An 18,698-nucleotide genomic window follows, 5' to 3' on the forward strand; every position below is an offset into this window, starting at 1 on the left:
TAGGGTTTTCTATATATAGCATCATGTCATCTGCAAAGAGTGACAATTTAACTTCTTCATTCCCAATTTGGATGCCTTTTATTTCTTTCTCTTGCCTGATAGCTCTGGCGAGGACTTCCAACACTATGTTGAAAAGCAGAGGTGATAGGGGACAACCTTGTCGTGTTCCTGAACGTAGAGCAAAGGGCTTCAGCTTTTCACCATTAATTATGAGATTAGCTGAGGACTTGTCGTATATGGCCTTTATTATGTTGAGGTATTTTCCTTCTATACCAATTTTAGTAAGTGTTTTAATCATAAATGGATGTTGTATCTTATCAAATGCTTTTTCTGCATCAATTGATAGAATCATATGATTTTTGTCCTTTATTTTGTTTATGTGATGTATCACATTGATGGATTTGCGAATGTTGAACCATCCTTGTGCCCCGGGGATGAACCCCACTTGGTCGTGATGAATAATCTTTTTAATGCATTGTTGTATTCGATTTGCTAGAATTTTGTTTAGGATTTTAGCATCTGATTTCATCAGAGATATAGGTCTGTAGTTTTCTTTTTTTGTGTTGTCCTTACCAGGTTTTGGTATCAGGGTAATGTTGGCCTCATAAAATGAGTTAGGGAGTACTGACTCTTCTTCAATTTTTTGGAAGAGTTTGAGCAGGATTGGTATTAGATCCTCTTTGAAGGTTTGGTAGAATTCACTGGTGAAGCCATCTGGTCCAGGACTTTTGATTTTGGGAAGGTTTTTGATGACTGATTCAATTTCGTTACTGGTGATCGGCCTGTTAAGATTTTCCAGTTCTTCATGATTCAGCCTTGGAAGGCTATATGTTTCTAAGAACTTGTCCATTTCTTCTAAGTTATTAAATTTGGTGGCATATAGTCCTTCATAGTATTCTTGGATAATCCTTTGTATTTCTGTGCTGTCCGTGATAACTTCCCCTTTTTCATTTCTGATTTTGTTAATTAGTGTCTTCTCTCTTTTTATCTTAGTGAGTCTAGCCAAGGGTTTGTCGATTTTGTTAATCTTTTCAAAGAACCAGCTTTTTGTCACATTAATTTTTTCTATTGTCTTTTTGTTCTCTATTTCATTTAGTTCTGCTCTGATTTTTGTTATTTCCTTTCTTCTGCTGACCTTGGGTTTCGCTTGTTCTTCTTTTTCTAGTTTTTTAAGGTGTAACATGAGGTTATTTATTTGGGATTTTTCTTGTTTCTTGAGATAGGCCTGTAATGATATAAATTTCCCTCTTAAAACTGCTTTCGCGGCATCCCCAAAATTTTGGTAGGATGTATTTTCATTGTCATTTGTTTCTATGTATCTTTTGAGCTCTCCTCTAATTTCTTCTTTGACCCAGTCGTTCTTTAAAAGTATGTTGTTTAATCTCCATGTATTTGTGTTTTTTCCTGCTTTGTTTTTGCAATTGATATCCAATTTCAAAGCTTTGTGATCAGAGAATATGCTTGGTATGATTTCAATCTTCTTAAATTTGCTGAGGCTGATTTTGTGTCCCAATATATGGTCTATCCTTGAGAATGTTCCATGTACACTAGAAAAGAATGTATAGTCTGATGTTTTAGGATGAAGTGCTCTATATATGTCAATTATGTCCAATTCATCTAATGTGTCATTTAGGGCTGCGATTTCGTTATTTATCTTCTGTTTGGATGATCTATCCATAGCTGTCAATGATGTATTTAAGTCCCCTAGTATAATTGTGTTTTGGTCAATTTCTCCCTTTAGTTCTGTTAGTAGTTGCTTGGTATATTTCGGTGCTCCCTGATTGGGGGCATAAATATTGATGACTGTTATGTCTTCTTGTTGTATAGTCCCCTTTACCATTATGAAATGTCCATCTTTGTCTCTTGTTATCTTTTTCACCCTGAAGTCTGTTTCATCGGAAATCATTATGGCTACACCTGATTTTCTCTGGGTACCATTTGCTTGGAGTGTCAATTTCCACCCTTTCACTTTGAGTCTATGCTTGTCCTTGTAGCTGAGATGTGTCTCTTGTAGGCAGCATATGGTTGGGTTTAGTTTTTTGATCCAATCTGCTACTCTGTGTCTCTTTATTGGTGAGTTCAGTCCATTTACATTTAGGGTGATTATTGATATGTGAGGATTTCCTGTCATTCTGTCTTTAGTTTTCTGGTAAGGCTGTGTCTCCATTGTTTCTTTGCCTTTTTGTTGTTGTCTGTTATTTCTGTGTGGTGGTATTCTATGATGTTTCCCTCTGTTTCTTCTTTGATTACAGTATATATTTCAGATTTGGATGTTTTTTGAGTGGTTATCCTTGAGTTTATGTAAAAGAAAGTTTGATATTTAGAGTATTCCAGTTTCTTCAGTACGCTTACTTTCTCTATTCCCATATTCCAGTTCAGGCCTTTACGCTCCCCCTTTTTATGTTTCGGTTGCCACAAGTTGTCCCTGTTGATGGTGGTCTAATAGCCTCCTTTAGTATTTCTTGTAGTGCAGGTTGTGTATTAGAAAATTCCCTCAGCTTCTGGATATCTGGAAAGGTCTTTATTCCTCCTTCATATCTAAAAGAGATCTTTGCTGGATATATTATTCTTGGCTCATGGTTTCTCTCTTTCAATAGTTTGAATATTTGGTTCCATTCCCTCCTAGCTTGTAGAGTTTCTGCTGAAAAATCTGATGATAATCTAATGGGCTTTCCTTTGTAAGTTACCGTCTTCATTTCCCTGGCTGCCTTGAGGATTCTTTCTTTGTCATTGATTTTAGACAGCTTCAATACAATGTGCCTTGGTGAAGGCCTGTTGGGATTGAGGTAATTAGGTGTTCTATTTGCTTCTTGGATTCGAGGATCCAGTTCTGTCCACAAGTTTGGGAAGTTCTCATCGACGATTTGTTTGAATATATTCTCTGTTCCCTTCCCTCTTTCTTCTCCTTCTGGTATGCCCATTATTCTTATGTTGCTCTTTCTGATGGAGTCAGAAAGTTCTTGTAGAGTTCTTTCATTTAAGTCTCAAGTCTCTTTCTTCTTCCCTCTGTGTAAATTCCAGGTTCCTATCTTTGATGTCACTGATTCTTTCCTCCATCTGGTCAACTCTACTACCTAAGCTGGATATTTTATTGTTAATTTCTTCTATTGAGTTCTTAATCTCCAGAAATTCTATTTGGTTCTTTTTCAAGATTTCAATCTCTTTTGTAAAATGCTCATGGTGTTCTTTGATTGTGTTTCTGAGTTCATTAAACTGCCTTTCTGTGTTTTCTTGCATCTCGTTCAGTTTTTTCAGAATTACGATCTTGAATTCTCTGTCATTTAAATCACAAAGGTCCATATCTCTAAGTTCCTTTTCTGGAGACTTTTCACTTTCTTTCTGAGCTATCTTGTTGCCTTGGTTATTCATGGCAATCACTGATTTACTATTTCTCTTCCTAGACATCTACAGGAGTGTCTTCTGCAACAGGTTGATAGGTATGCGAAGGCCTTTTGGAGTTCCAAAGCTCTTTCTGCACCAGATTCAGAGCCCGTTTGTTTCAGCAGTTCTGTTTACTCCTGCAGGGATCCGCCCAGATAGGTGGGGCCAGGGGCCGGGTGAGTTGTGAGAGGTGGCCCAGAGCAATGGCGGCGACCACCACCACAGCCAGTCCTGCTTCCACAGCTCCCTCCCCTTTGCCGGAACTAGTTGAGCTGCGAATCTGTGTCTGCGGTCCACAGTTCTCAGAGCAGCAAATATTCTGTCCTTTGATCCGACACTGCTACTTTATCGCTTCTAGCACCGGGCAGGTGGGGGCGGGGCGAGCTCTGGGAGGGTAGGGAGGGGGCGGCTAGTCTCCGTGCTTAAGGCTTCCGTTCTCCGCTCGGCAGTGAGGTCTTAAACCACCGATTTCAGCCCTCTTCCCTCAGTCTTTGCTCCGAGGTCTGCCGTGAGCGAGCGTTGGGTTCAGCGGTTTTGTATGCTGCCCCCTCAGCCCTGTGGGCCGTAAGCGGGGCCCTAGCAGTCCGAGTCCTTCCCTCTCCCGCAGCTGCGGAAGATCCGGGAGCAGCGGGCTCCGAGCATTGAGCTAGGTCTGTGTCCTGTGCTCGCGTGGCTCCGTCTCCGCACTTCTCCTCTCCCTCCTCCCCCACTCATGCAATTCACCCACCTGGAGGTGAATTCAGTAGTCGGCCTCTTCGTCTTGCCTGTCTGCTGTGCAAGGAGTCCTTTGTGGAGTTATTGTTGTCCGATTCGTTGTAAATTCCAGGGGAGCGTTACAGAGGCTCACCTCACGCCGCCATTTTTTTTTGTGTCTCTTAACTATTTTCTAATTTCCGTTGTGATTTCTTCTTTGATCCACTGTTTTTTTAAGCATGTGTTAATTAATTTCCCCAAATTTATGAATTTTGCATTTTTACTTTTATTGGTTCCTAACTTTATCCCCTTGTGGTGGGAGAAAGATACGTTGTATGAGATCTGTTAAAAATGTCCAAACCTGTACAGAATTTTTATAAGAGTTTATTTGAGCAGAAACTGATGACATATGCCAGGGAGCAAGTTCTCAATTGCTCTGTAGAATAACAGTTTTGGAGGTTTTTTTATGCATTTGAAATTAAGGAGAGAACATAAAGAAGATTACCTGGAGATAGGAGAAAGAAATGTGGGGATTGGATTAGAGGTTAGTTAAGACTATATGCTTTCATGCTTTAGAAGGAGGGGTCTACAAGAGGGCATTTCAAAGGTGCACAAAAACAATGGACAGGGCTTGCTAAGACAAAGATAAGTCTTTTACTAAAGAAGTTACATGCCTGGGGCGGAAATACCCACTATGACCTGCCCACTTAGGAATTTATGACCAGATCACCCTGTGAGGTTACTTTCCACAGAACCCCTTTTTCTTCCACATATCTATCTTTTAAAATATTTTGGGCCGGCCCGGTGGTTCAGGTGGTTGGAGCTCCATGCTCCTAATGTCGAAGGCTGCCAGTTTGATTCCCACATGGGCCAGTGGGCTCGCAACCACAAGTTGCTGGTTCGACTCCTGCAAGGGATGGTGGGCTGCGCCCCCTGCAACTAACAATGGCAACTGGACCTGGAGCTGAGCTGTGCCTTCCACAACTAAGATTGAAAGAACTACAACTTGACTTGGAAAACGTCCCAGAAGTACACACTGTTCCCCAGTAAAGTCCTGTTCCCCTTCCCTAATAAAAAAAAAAAATATTAAAAAAAAATAATAAATAAATAAATAAATAAATAAATAAATAAATAAATAAATAAATAAAATGTTTTGAGACCTAATTTGTGGTCTCATATGTGATCTGTCCTGGAAAGTGTCCCCTGTGATATTCTAGTATGAACCAATCTTGCAAATCCCAAGATAAACCCAGCTACATCATAATGTATCATCTAGTTTAATCATTATTAGAGGTAGTTTGCTAATGTTTTGTTTAGGATTTTTGTTTTTATAAAGTGTACTTTCTTTTGTGTTTAGACAGTACCATCAAGCTGAAAAACATTGGAGCTATTCTCTCTCTTTCTCTTCTCTGGAAAGTTTGCATAATATTCACAATTCACAGTTCTTTGAATATTTATTTAGTAGAACTTTTTCTGAGAAGTCACCTGGACTTGGAGTTTTCTTATTGGGAAAAAATGTTGACTTTTATTATTTTACTATTATGGGATTACTCCAGCTTTCTGTTTCTTTTTCAGTCAGTTTTAATTAATAAGTTTTATTTGTATAAAGTTATTCATAGTGTTACCCTTTTATTTATTTTTTACTTTTTAATTTGAGATATAATTGACATATAACTTTATATTAGTTTCAGGTATACAACATAATGATTTGATGTTTGTATATATTGCAAAGTGATCACCACAATAAATCCAGTTAACATCCATCACCATGCATAGTTACAAATCGTTTTCTTGTAATGAAAATTTTTAAGATTTACTCTTAGCAACTTTCAATTATACAACACAGTATCCTTAACTGCAGTCACCATGCTGTACATTACTTCTCCATGACGTGTTCATTTTATCACTGTAAGCTTGTACCTTTTGACCACCTTAACCCATTTTGCCCACCCCTACCTCATGTCTCTGGCAATCTATGCTCTGTATCTATAAGCTTATTTATTTTTTTTTTTATTATTTTTTTTTTATACATATTTTTTTTTATTTTTTTATTTTTTTGTTGAGAGCCCACTGGCCCATGTGGGAATCGAACCCGCAGCCTTTCGAGTTAGGAGCACGGAGCTCTAACCGCCTGCGCCACCGGGCCGGCCTATAAGCTTATTTTTTGTTTGTTTGTTTTGATTCCACATATAAGTGAAATCATATGGTATGGTATTTGTCTTTCTCAGTCTGATTTATTTCACTTAGTGTAATGCCCTCAAGGTCCAACCATGTTGTCACAAATAGCAAGATATCCTTCTTTTTCATGTCTGAGTAATATTCCACTGTATATACACCCACCACATTTTCCTTATTCATTCATCTATGATGGACTTTTAGTTTGCTTCCATATCTTGGCTATTGTAAATAATGCTGTCATCCTTTTATCATTTAAAATCTCTCTGGATCTGCATTTGAGCCTCCTTTTTCATCCTTAAAACTAATTTGCTTTTCCCCCCATTTGATTACCAGAGGTTTGTGTGTTTTATTATAAATCTTTAAATAATCAACTTCTTAATTTGTTGATCTTGCCTAGAGTGTGTTTATTTTCTGTTTCTTTTTTATCTTTTTCATTCTTTATTATTCCCTCCCTTCTCGTTTTTCTTCCAGTTAGTTCTGCTGGTTTCTTTCTTTTTTTTTTTTTTTTTTTAAAGAGGGCACAACTCACAGTGGCCCATGTGGGTATTGAACTGGCAACCTTGGTGGTATTAGCACCACCCTCTAACCAACGGAGCTAACTGCCCACCCCAGTTCTACTTTTCGTTTCTAACTAATTCAGTTGTGTGATTAACCCTTTAATTTTGTATCTTTAAAAATGTAAACATCATGGTAAAATGTCCCTTTAAATACCATGTTTACATGTAATTGTTTTACTGTCATTCTGTTTTACATATTTCTACTACAATTTTTTCTACCTATGAATTTGTCAACATTTAAAAAATCTTTCCGAAATAATTTTTTGTTATTGATTTCAGAGTTAATTGATTATGGTCAGAAAATGTGGTCTGCACATTGGTAATTCTTTGATATTTGTGAGGGCTAGCCTCGTGGCCTAGTTAATATTTTTAAATATCCTATGTGGGCTTGAAAGAATGTGTTTTCCCCCAATTTTGGGATGTAGTGTTCCATATTTGTCCATTATATTGAGCATTACATTATTAATTATGCTATTTATAACTTCTATATCCATGTTCCTTTTTTTAAATTTGGTCTGGTTGTGAAAGCTGTTTAATCTTTGATAAAGGTGATGGATTTATCAGTTTGTCTATATATGGCCACTTTTAAAAGAAAAACTTCTAATCATTTGCAGTTATATTAAATAAATCACATTTTGAGAATTTTCCAGTTCTTCTGTTTCACCTGTTCTTTTTGCATAAATCATACCAGCCACTGCCCTATTCTAATCTTGAATTGCATCCTGGGAGTCTCAATGAAATATATATGATTGTTTTTGTTGTTGTTAATATATAGTAAAAATAAGAGCTGCCTTTTATGAACTATCCACCATGTGCCAGGCATTTGTGCTAGGTGCTTTATTTACAATAAAAGTCCTTTCATCTAGCATGATTGGCATAGGAGGCTGGTTAGTTCACTGGAAAAGTTGATTAAAGTAAGGAATTATTAAGTAATGATACATAACTATGTTGCGAGCGCCTGTAAGGGCAGTCGCTATATTTCAGTCTCTTTCTGAAAGCCAAGGGGACATTAACCCCTCTGCAGGGCCCTATGTCCCTGCGTGGTACTCGAGATGCGAGTGGGGAACAAAGTCCCAGCACACAGGTTCAGATAGAGTGAGTCACACAGCTTTATTTGGGACCAATGTCCCTTCAGAGGCCAAAGCTGTGGTAAGCACAGAAGGTTATACAGCGTAGAATAGAATTTAATAACGAACCAAGTCCCAGAGTCAATTGGGAAGGAGAAGTTTCCTGGTCCAGGAGAGGTGACTGGGCCCACGACGGGTCTGAGACAAGCTGGGCTTGTAAGGAAGAACTTCAGAGAATGCTGGTGGCTTGCCCCTTGCAGTCGGACTACTCACAGCATTGCTCTGGAATTCTGCTTTTATCCTTTTTTCCTTGGACATGTTTACCTCTGAGGTGATAATTGGAAGTTGTTTGCCAGGAGTTATTTATCTCTTAGGTGATAACCAGAAGTTGTTTTGGTGAAGGTGTTTATCACTCAAGTTTGTTATGCTCAGTTTCACACAAAAACATGTTTTCCACTTCACTCTTATCAGTCTCACACATGTGCGGCCATAGTTCTGTCCCTATTAGTAAACAACTTGTTTTGCAAACTTCAATCCAACATATGTAATACATTTTATATGCTCTATACAACTTTAAACATTTTATTTGAATTTATGCTTACATGTACTTTCACCAATCTTTATGTATGATTTTGTTCAGTAGAATCTTTCCTTTTTTCATACCTGTAAACCACACCTGTAATGCATTGTTAAGAACATCTGGTTTCTATTGATATAAATTGGAGGGAGAACCCAAAGAAATCTTCAAAGCAATATGAGTGCAGAGTTACAGGTTTTTTATAATTTTTAACCAAACTTTATCGTTATTCTCCCACACCTAATTTGATAACAATTGTTTGTACCTCATCTTTATGTAGTTACTTCAATTTTATAGAAATTTTTTCCCGTGTTTCCCAAAAAATAAGACCTACCCGGTATTACATTATATTACATTGCATTATATTTTATATTATATAAGACCTGGTCTTACATTATAGTAAAATAAGACCGGGTCTTATATTGATTTTTGCTCCAAAAGATGCATTAGAGCAGATGGTCCGGATAAGTCTTATTTTCGGGGAAATATGGTTGTGTTCATATTCTGGTTAATGTCATGTTTACATAATGTTTAATCAAACTACATAACTAGAGTAACAACAGATTAGTATAAATAGACTTGGGAATAAACTCATCTGACTCCTTGTAAATATACAGCCCTAAACAATGGGAGCAGAAGGTGTGGCTGTGCTGGACAGCAGGCTTCTAGCTGGTAGTGTTCTGTGTGTGGCTGGCACACTGTAGCATCTCTTGTACCAATGATTTGGAAATCTGCACAATAAGAGTGTAATGTTTTAGTTTGCTATTGTTCTATAAATGATTATTATAAATGTGCTTAATTCTTTTATATTTCAGAGAGTGAAACTTAAAGAAAACTGGGCTCTGGCTCAGCAAAACTAAGCAGAAGAAAAACAGGAAAAGTAATAAGCACAATGGTTATAGTGAAATAATGGAGGAAAAGTGATGTGAAACCTTAGGTTATCTCATGCCAGGAGATCGGGACCCATCACAGAATGAAGGGGAACACTTGGAAGAGACCAAAGAGGAGCGGGGATGTACATCACTGGAGATCTGGGAAATGAACTCGGAGATTTAGGGAGTGGCCATAAAGGTGACAGATGGGAAAACATAAATCCTGAAGACAGTTTTCCAATTGTTATGTCTGCAGTTGAGTTGGATAATACACCAAAGAATTACCTCCCTAAAGAAGATGATGACTTGTTTCTAAGTTTGTCATTAAAGCCAAATGGAAGCTCTGTTACTTGTCCAACAATGACGGAAAATCTTTCCCATGTCACCGGTGATGACTGCTCTGGCACGAAGGCAGAAAGCTTACTGGAAATACGCATCCGCGGTATTAGACGTCCAGAACCGAGTTGCTAAGACCCCTTGCTCGTTTATGCAGAAGAGAGAGATGGTACGTAGATTAAAGTCTCCCGAACAAAACAATTCTGTGCTATTGGTATGGACCCTGAACATCAGATAAAGTTTTAAGAAAGGAGTAAATATAACTAAAAACAACTGAGCTTTTTTTCTCAGTTTATCGATGAAGAATTACAGCTGGTCCCTGATAGACAACCCTATTTTGGTAGCTGGCCTGAGGGCCCTCATAAATGTGTATGTGATCAGAGAGCAAAGATAGATGGCGGAAAGCTGGCCTGTCCTGACAGCAGGCAGCAATTGATTAAATTGATGTCCACTTCTGAAGGAGCTCAGGACCAGGAAACAGTCCAGGAGAAGCTATTGATAGAAAATGAAGATTTGTCTCTTCCAACTGAGAACATAGATACAATCATAGAAATGGAAACAAATATCTTTGAAAGCTGCTTACTTAAACTGGATATCCCAGAGTGCCTTACACTCAGAGAATAAGTAAAGGAGGCAGAAAAGGATTTTCAGTTTGGCACCAAACTTCAACTTACTGGGACAGAGTCATATTAGTGTAAGAGAAAGGGAGAAATGTGGCTTATTCACAGAAAAGTCACATGGACTAAAATTTATTTTGGAAGAAGAAAAAGATACAATTTCAGAAATAAATAATGAAGAAGAGACTAAGGAAAACCACATGACCTTTGATCATCATCCATTATGGTTTTACTCTGATATTGTGGAAGATACTGTTTTAAATGTTGGGGGAGAAATTTACTCTCATTACCTGCCATTTAACAGACTAAGGCACTCTGTGTTTTACAAACACCCTATTTGTCCTGGTGTGCTACAGAAGATATCTTTTACAAGGAAGATACCGTTTTTGACTTTCAAATCTCACACAAGAGTAGATAATAAACGAAGTGAGATGGGGTTTACTTCTCCAGAAATTTTAAGTAGGCCACCTGATACTTGGTACACGTTTAGGATCACTCATGATCTTCACTTTTTAAAGGAAAGCTCTGGTGAAAAGCTGAAGCCACAGGAAGAGCGTCAGCCATGACAGTTCTTCCACACTGAAGAAAGCCAGATTCAACAGGCACTTACCTTGAGCTACTATTGTTACCAGGTTTGCCTTTCAACTAGTAAAGCTTTGTGGATCTATCTCCTGGAGTGACAGTGGGTAAATTGTGCTTATTTGTTACAAATAAAACATCCGTTTAACATATGCAAGTAGTTTTTCAGGTGTTTCTACCTCGAGCTGGTGATTTCATGCAGTTAACTGAATTTGTGATGCTTTTCAGCAGTGGGACTGGAGGACCCACAGTAAATGGTGCTTGATCTTCAGAGTCGAGTTCCCTGCCCCCACCTCTGTGACCAATAGTCTTACATGTCTGAGCATGGACTCTGAATTTGAATAGACACTAGAAAGAATGAAGGAAGAAGGAGGCAAACAAGGAGTATGTGACAGATAGAGAAGAAGCCCCCTTTTTAAAAAAAAAAAAAAATAGAAACTCTTTCTACTTTCCCTTATTTGGTACACTGCCCTTTCCTTTCTCGTTCACATTATGGCACAGATATGAGAATAGTAAAGAAAGGGATGGTGAAGATAAAATGATGGGGAAAAAAATCACCTGAAATACTTTAATTTTTTTTAAATAAAAGTTTATTGGGGTGACAATTTTTACTAAAGTTACGTAAGTTTCAGGTGTACAATTCTGTATTATATCATCTATAAATCCCATTGTGTGTTCACCACCCAGAATCAGTTCTCCTTCCATAACCATATATTTGACCCCCTTTATCCTCATCTACCACCCCCCTTCCCCCCTCCCCTCTGGTAACCACTAAACTATTGTCTGTGTCTATGAGTTTTTGTTTCTCATTTGTTTGTCTTGTTCTTGTGTTGTTTTTGGTTCATATACCACATATCAGTGAAATCATATGATTCTCTGCTTTTTCTGTCTCACTTATTTCACTTAGCATTATAATCTCAAGATCCATCCATGTTGTCACAAATGGTCCTATTTCATCTTTTCTTACCACCAAATAGTATTCTATTGTGTATATATATCACAACTTCTTTATCCATTCATCTATTGAAGGACATTTTGGTTGTTTCCATGTCTTGGCCACCGTAAATAAAGCTACAATGAACATTGGAGCACACGTGTCTTTACAAATGTTTTCAGATTTTTTGGGTAGATACCCAGGAGAGGGATTGCAGGGTCATATGGTAATTCTATTCTTAATTTTTTGAGGAACCTCCACACTGCCTTCCATAGCGGCTGCACCAATCTGCATTCCCACCAACAGTGGATGAGTGTTCCTTTTTCTCCACAGCCTCTCCAACACTTGCTACTATTTGTCTTGTTGATGATAGCCATTCTGATTGGGGTGAGGTGATATCTTATTGTGGTTTTTATTTGCATTTCTCTGATGATTAGTGATGTTGAGCATTTTTGTATATGTCTATTTGTCATTTGTATGTCCTCTTTGGAGAAATGTCTCTTCAGGTCCTCTGTCCATTTTTCAATTGGGTTGTTTCCTTTTTTGTTGTTGAGTTGCATGAATTCTTTGTATATTTTGGATATTAGCTCCTTATCGAGGCACTGTTTGCAAAAATTTTCTCCCATTCAGTTGGTTGCCTCTTTATTTTGTCCATGGTTTTTTTTGCTGTACAGAAGCTTTTAAGTTTGATATAGTCCCATTCGTTTATTTTAGCTTTTATTTCCATTGCCTTTGGAGTAAAATTCATGAAATGCTCTTTGAACCCAAGGTCGATAAGTATAGTACCTATGTTTTCTTCTATGCAGTTTATTGTTGCAGGTCTTATACTTAAGTCTTTTATCCATTTTGAATTAATTTTGGTGCATGATGACAGATAACAGTCCAGTTTCATTCTATTGCACGTGGCTATCCAATTCTGCCAGCACCATTTATTGAAGAGGCTGTTTTTCCTCCATTGTATATTTTTTGCTTCTTTGTCAAAAATTATCTGTCCATATTTATGTGGTTTTATTTCTGGGTTCTCAACTCTATTCCATTGGTCTGTGTGTCTGTTTTTCTGCCAATACCATGCTGTTTTTATTATTGTTGCCCTGTAGTAGAAGCTAAAGTCAGGGAGTGTGATACCTTCAGAATTGTTCTTTTTCTTTTTCTTAAGATTGCTTTGGCTATTCGGGGTCTTTTGTGGTTCCAAACAAATCTGATGATTTTTTGTTCTATTTCTTTAAAAATTGCCATTGGGATTTTGATGGGGATTGCATTAAATCTGTATATTGCTTTGGGTAATATGGCCATTTTAACTATGTTGATTCTTCCAATCCATGAGAAATGGAATGTCTTTCCATTTCTTTGTGTCTTCTTCAATTTCTTTTAAAAAGGTCTTATAGATTTCAGCATATAGGTCTTTCACATCATTGGTTAAGTTTATTCCTAGGTATTTTATTCTTTTTGCTGCAATTGCAAAATGAATTTTTTAAAAATTTATTTTTCTGAGATTTCATTATTAGTATATAGGACTTTTGTACATTGATTTTGTAGCCGGCAACTTTACTTTATTCGTTGATTGTTTCTAATAGCTTTTGGTGGAGTCTTTAGGGTTTTCTATATATAGCATCGTGTCATCTGCAAAGAGTGACAACTTAACTTCTTCATTCCCAATTTGGATGCTTTTTATATCTTTCTCTTGCCTGATTGCTCTGGCGAGGACTTCCAACCCTATGTGGAAAAGCAGAGGTGACAGGGGACAGCCCTGTCGTGTTCCTGAACGTAGAGCAAAGGGCTTCCGTTTTTCACTGATAATTAGGAGATTAGCTGAAGTCTTGTCATACATGGTCTTTATTATGTTAAGGTATTTTCCTTCTATACATATTTTATTAAGTGTTTTAATCATAAATGGATGTTGTATCTTGTCAAATGCTTTTTCTGCATCAATTGATATAATCATATGATTTTTGTCCTTTATTTTGTTTATGTGATGTATCACATTGATGGATTTGCAGATGTTGAACCATTCTTGTGCCCCTGGGATGAACCCCACTTAGTTGTGATGAATAATCTTCTTAATGCTTTGTTGCATTTGATTTGCTAGAATTTTGTTCAGGATTTCTGCTTCTATATTCATCAGAGATATTGGTCTGTATTTTTCTTTTTTTGTGTTGTCCTTACCAGGTTTTGGTATCAGGGTAATGTTGGCCTCATAAAATGAGTTAGGGAGTGCTGTCTCTTCTTCAATTTTTTGGAAGAGTTTGAGCCGGATTGGTATTAGATCCTCTTTGAAGGTTTGGTAAAATTTACTAGTGAAGCCATCTGATCCAGGACTTTTGCTTTTGGGAAGGTTTTGGATGACTGATTCAATTTCGTTACTGGTGATTGTTCTGTTTAGATTTTCCAATTCTTCATGATTCAACCTAGGAAGGCTATATGTTTCTAAGAACTTGTCCATTTCTTCTAGGTTATTGAATTTGGTGGCATATAGTCTATAGTATTCTTGGATGATCCTTTGTATTTCTGTGGCATCTGTGATAACTTCTCCTTTTTCATTTCTGATTTTGTTTATTAGTGTCTTCTCTGTTTTTATCTTAGTGAGTCTAGCCAAGGGTTTGTCGATTTTGTTAATCTTTTCAAAGAACCAGCTGTTTGTCACATTAATTTTTTTCTATTGTCTTTTTCTTCTCTATTTCATTTAGTTCTGCTCTGATCTTTATTATTTCTTGTCTTCTGCCTGTCTTTGGTTTCATTTGTTCTTCTTTTTCTAGTTTTTTAAGGTGTAACGTGAGGTTATTTATTTGGGATTTTTCTTGTTTCTTGAGATAGGCCTGTAATGATATAAATTTCCCTCTTAAAATTGCTTTCACTGCATCCCAGAAATTTTGGTAGGATGTATTTTCATTCACATTTGTTTCTATGTATCTTTTGTTCTAATTTCTAATTTCTTCTTTGATCTGGTCGTTCCTTTAAAGTATTTTGTTTAATCTCCACGTATTTGTGGTTTTCCTGCTTTCTTTTTGCAGTCGATATCCAATTTCAAAGCCTTGTGATCAGAGAATATGCTTGGTATGATTTCAATTTTCTTAAATTTGCCGAGGCTAGTTTTATGTCCCAATGTATGGTCTATCCTTGAGAATGTTCCATGTACACTAGAAAAAAATGTATAGTCTGATGTTTTAGGATGAAGTGCTCTATATATGTCAATTATGTCCATTTCATCTAATGTGTCATTTAGGGCTGTTATTTCGTTATTTATTTTCTGTTTGGATGATCTATCCATAGCTGTCAATGATGTATTTAAGTCCCCTAGTATAATTGTGTTTTGGTCAATATCTCCCTTTAGTTCTGTTAGTAGTTGCTTGGTATGTTTCGGTGCTCCCTGATTGGGGGCATAAATATTGATGACTGTTGTGTCTTCTTGTTTTATAGTCCCCTTTACCATTATGAAATGTCCATCTTTGTCTCGTTACCTTTTTCACCTGAGGTCTGTTTCATCTGATATCATTATGGCTACACCTGATTTTCTCTGGATACCATTTGTTTGGAGTGTCAATTTCCACCCTTTCCCTTTGAGTCTATGCTTGTCTTTGTAGCTAAGATGTGTCTCGTGGAGACAGCATATGGTTCGGTTTAGTTTTTTGATCCAATCTGCTACTCTGTGCCTTTTTATTGGTGAGTTCCGTCCATTTACATTTAGGGTGATTATTGATATGTGAGGATTTTCTATCATTCTATCTTTAGTTTTCTTGTAAGACTGTGTCTCCATTGTTTTTTTGCCTTTTTGTTGTTGTCTATTATTTCTGTGTGGTGGTATTGTATGATTTTCCCCTCTGTTTCTTCTTTTATTACAGTATATATTTCAGTTCTAGATTGTTTTTGAGCAATTACCATTAAGTTTATGTAAAAGAAAGTTTGATATTTAAAGTATTCCATTTTCTTCAACATGCTTACTTTCTCCATTCCCATATTCCGGTTCAGGTCGTTACTCTCCCCCTTTTTATGTTTTGGTTGCCACAAACTGTCCCTGTTGATGGTGGTCAAATAGCATCCTTTAGTATTTCTTGTAGTGCAGGTCACGTGTTAGAAAATTCCCTCAGCCTCTGTATGTCTGGAAAGGTCTTTATTCCTCCTTCATATCCAAAGGATATCTTTGCTGGGTATATTATTCTTGGCTCATAATTTCTCTCTTTCAATAGTTTGAATATTTGGTTCCACTTCCTCCTGGCTTGTAGAGTTTCTGCTGAGAAATCTGATGATAATCTAATGGGCTTTCCTTTGTAGGTTACCGTCTTCTTTTCCCTGGCTGCCTTGAGGATTCTTTCTGTCGTTGATTTTTGACAGCTTCAATACAATGTGCATTGGAGAAGGCCTGTTGGGGTTGAGGTAATTAGGTGTTCTATTTGCTTCTTGGATTCGAGGATCCAGTTCTTTCCACAAGTTTTGGAAGTTCTCATCGACTATTTGTTTGAATATACTTTCTGTTCCCTTCTTTCTTTGTATGTCCATTATTCTTGTATTGCTCTTTCTGATGAAGTCAGAAAGTTCTTGTAGAGTTCTTTCATTTCTTTTAAGTCTCAAGTCTCTTTCTTCTTCCATCTGTGTCATTTCCAGGTTTCTATCTTCAATGTCATTGATTCTTTCCTCCATCTGGTCAACTCTACTACCTAAGGTGGTTATTTCATTCTTAATTTCTTCTATTGAGTTCTTAATCTCCAGAAATTCTATTTGGTTCTTTTTCAAAATTTCAATCTCTTTCGTAAAATGCTCATGTTGTTCTTTGATAGTGTTTCTGAGTTCATTAAACTGCCTTTCTGTGTTTTCTTGCATCTCGTTGAGTTTTTTCAGAACTGCAATCTTGAATTCTTCATCATTTAAGTCACATGTTTCCATATCTTTAAGTTCCTTTTCTGGAACTTTCTTTCTTTCTTTCTGAGCTGTTTTGTTGCCTTGGTTATTCATGGCAATTACTGATTTATTATTTCTCTTCGTAGACTTCTATAGGAGTGGGTTTTGCAACAGGTTGATAGGAAGAGGTCTTTCTTTTGTTTTCCAGCACGTGTTGGTAGAATGTTTTATTTTCTCTTCGACTGCAGCCTTTTTTTCTGTCTCACACTGTAGTGTTATGTTTTCTCTGCACTATTCCGGCCTCTTTCACAATGAGGGGATTCCCTGTAAGGCGGGCTTCTCCTCTGTTAACAGTTCGCCTGTGTTATAAGGCGCTGCGTCCGTGTGGGGATGCAGAGAGCTTTTGAAGTTCCAAAGCTCTTCTTGCACCAGATTCAGAGCCGTGTGTTTCTGCAGTTCTGTTTACTCCCACAGGGATCTGCCCAGATAGGTGGGGCCAGAGGTGTGGTGAGTTGTGAGGGGTGGTCCAGAGTAATGGCGGCGACCACCACCACAGCCCGTCCAGCTTCCACAGCTCCCTCCCCTTTGCCGGAACTAGTTGGGCTGCGAATCTGTGTCTGTGGTCCACAGTTCTCAGAACAGCAAATATTCAGTTCTTTTGATCTGACACTGGTACTGTTCCGCTTCTAGCACTGGGCAGGTGGGGGCGGGGTGAGCTCTGGGAGGATAGAGAGGGGGCGGCTAGTCTCAGTGCCTAAGGCTTCCATTCTCCGCTTGGCAGTGAAGGCTTAAACCACCGTTTTCAGCCTTCTTCCCTCAGTCTTTGCTCTGAGGTCTCTGCCATGAGTGTTGGGTTCAGCCGTGTTATATGCTGCCCCCTCAGCCCTGTGGGCCGTAAGCGAAGCCCTGGCAGTCTGAGTCCTTCCCTCTCCGGCAGCTGCGGTAGTTCCGGGATGCAGCGAGCTCCGAGCACTGAGCTAGGTCTGCGTCCTGCGCCTGTGAGGCTCCGTTCCACAGTTCTCCCGTTCCTCCTCCCCCGCTCACGCGATTCTCCCACCTTTAGGTGAATTTAGTAGTGGGCCTCTTCGTCTTGCCTGTCTGCTGTGCAGGGAGTCCTTTGTGGAGTTATTGTTGTTCGATTAGTTGTAAATTCCAGGGGAGCGCTACAGAGGCTCACCTCATGCCGCCATTTTGATGACGTCCAAATTTACTTTTCAATAGTTTAATTTTTGAAGACTGGAGGCAATGGAGCACATGTGCTAACTTTATCTGTAAGTCAGCTGTATGTGTAGATAGTTTCATGCAGTCGGTCGCGCATATCCCTTCCTTTAGGGACAAGTTGCGGGAACAAAAGGGGTCAGAGCTCTAAGCCCTGCAGCCCTCCTGTGTCTTCCTCACGTTTTTTCTCCTGCTCCCAGCGGGGTGCCTGCGCCCGCTCCTCCCTCACAGCTTGTCTCCCAGAGGTTTTTACTTTGCTCCTAAACTCCTGCTCTTCTGGACAGACATGTTCCCCCCAAGCATGTCTCAGGGCCAGTGTGTCACAATGATCAGTCTGCTGGCTCGTGGGGGTCTGGTGCCATGTTTATCATTTTTGTAAGCTTTGTGAATAATCACATCTCAACTCCTGCAAGTCTGTATTCTCCTAGATGCACCAAAGAAACATGCCAGTTTAAAAAATTAGAATGCATTTGTTGCTTTGGGAGAATTTTAAAAGATAATTGAAGTCATTTTAGGTCACTGATCTTAATCCAAGGTCCATATTCTGAAATTGTGTGCAAAATTTTTTGTGTGTTATTTTTCTGGGAGAAACAACATAGATTTTATCAACTTCTTGAGGTGGCCGGGGTGGGAGGTGGTCCATGACCCAAAAGATGAACAATTATTCATCTTAGAATAGTACCAGAAAGCAGTAAGACACTGTGGGAACAGACTCTAAACCTCCTCCTCCCTTGAATGTACAATACCATCCTAATCACCATGATGATCGAGCAGCCATTAATTAAGCTTTGGAAAGCTTTCTGGAGGAAATAGACCTTATTCATCAAATAGCTTACCTTCTAAATGAGGAGATGAGACT

The 18,698-nt window shown here is 38.2% G+C and overlaps 1 protein-coding gene across 2 annotated transcripts in view; it reads left to right on the top strand.

Moving 5' to 3' along the window:
- Positions 1–18,698, top strand: part of N4BP2L2 (NEDD4 binding protein 2 like 2) — a gene marked incomplete at its 3' end in the record, with an annotated part of 108,028 nt that overhangs the window by 60,557 nt on the left and 28,773 nt on the right. Inside the window, exon 7 of one of the 2 annotated variants that reach the window (XM_081045761.1) lies at positions 9,269–11,274. The exons of the other annotated variant lie outside the window; for it this stretch is intronic. Coding sequence (XP_080901887.1) covers positions 9,269–9,275 — 7 coding nt within the window. Of the gene's footprint in view, positions 1–9,268; positions 11,275–18,698 lie in introns of those variants that run through there. 2 annotated transcript variants of the gene reach the window in all.

Source organism: Rhinolophus hipposideros (genome assembly GCF_964194185.1).
Source record: "Rhinolophus hipposideros genome assembly, chromosome: 4".
In the NCBI taxonomy this organism is placed as follows: Eukaryota; Metazoa; Chordata; class Mammalia; order Chiroptera; family Rhinolophidae; genus Rhinolophus; species Rhinolophus hipposideros.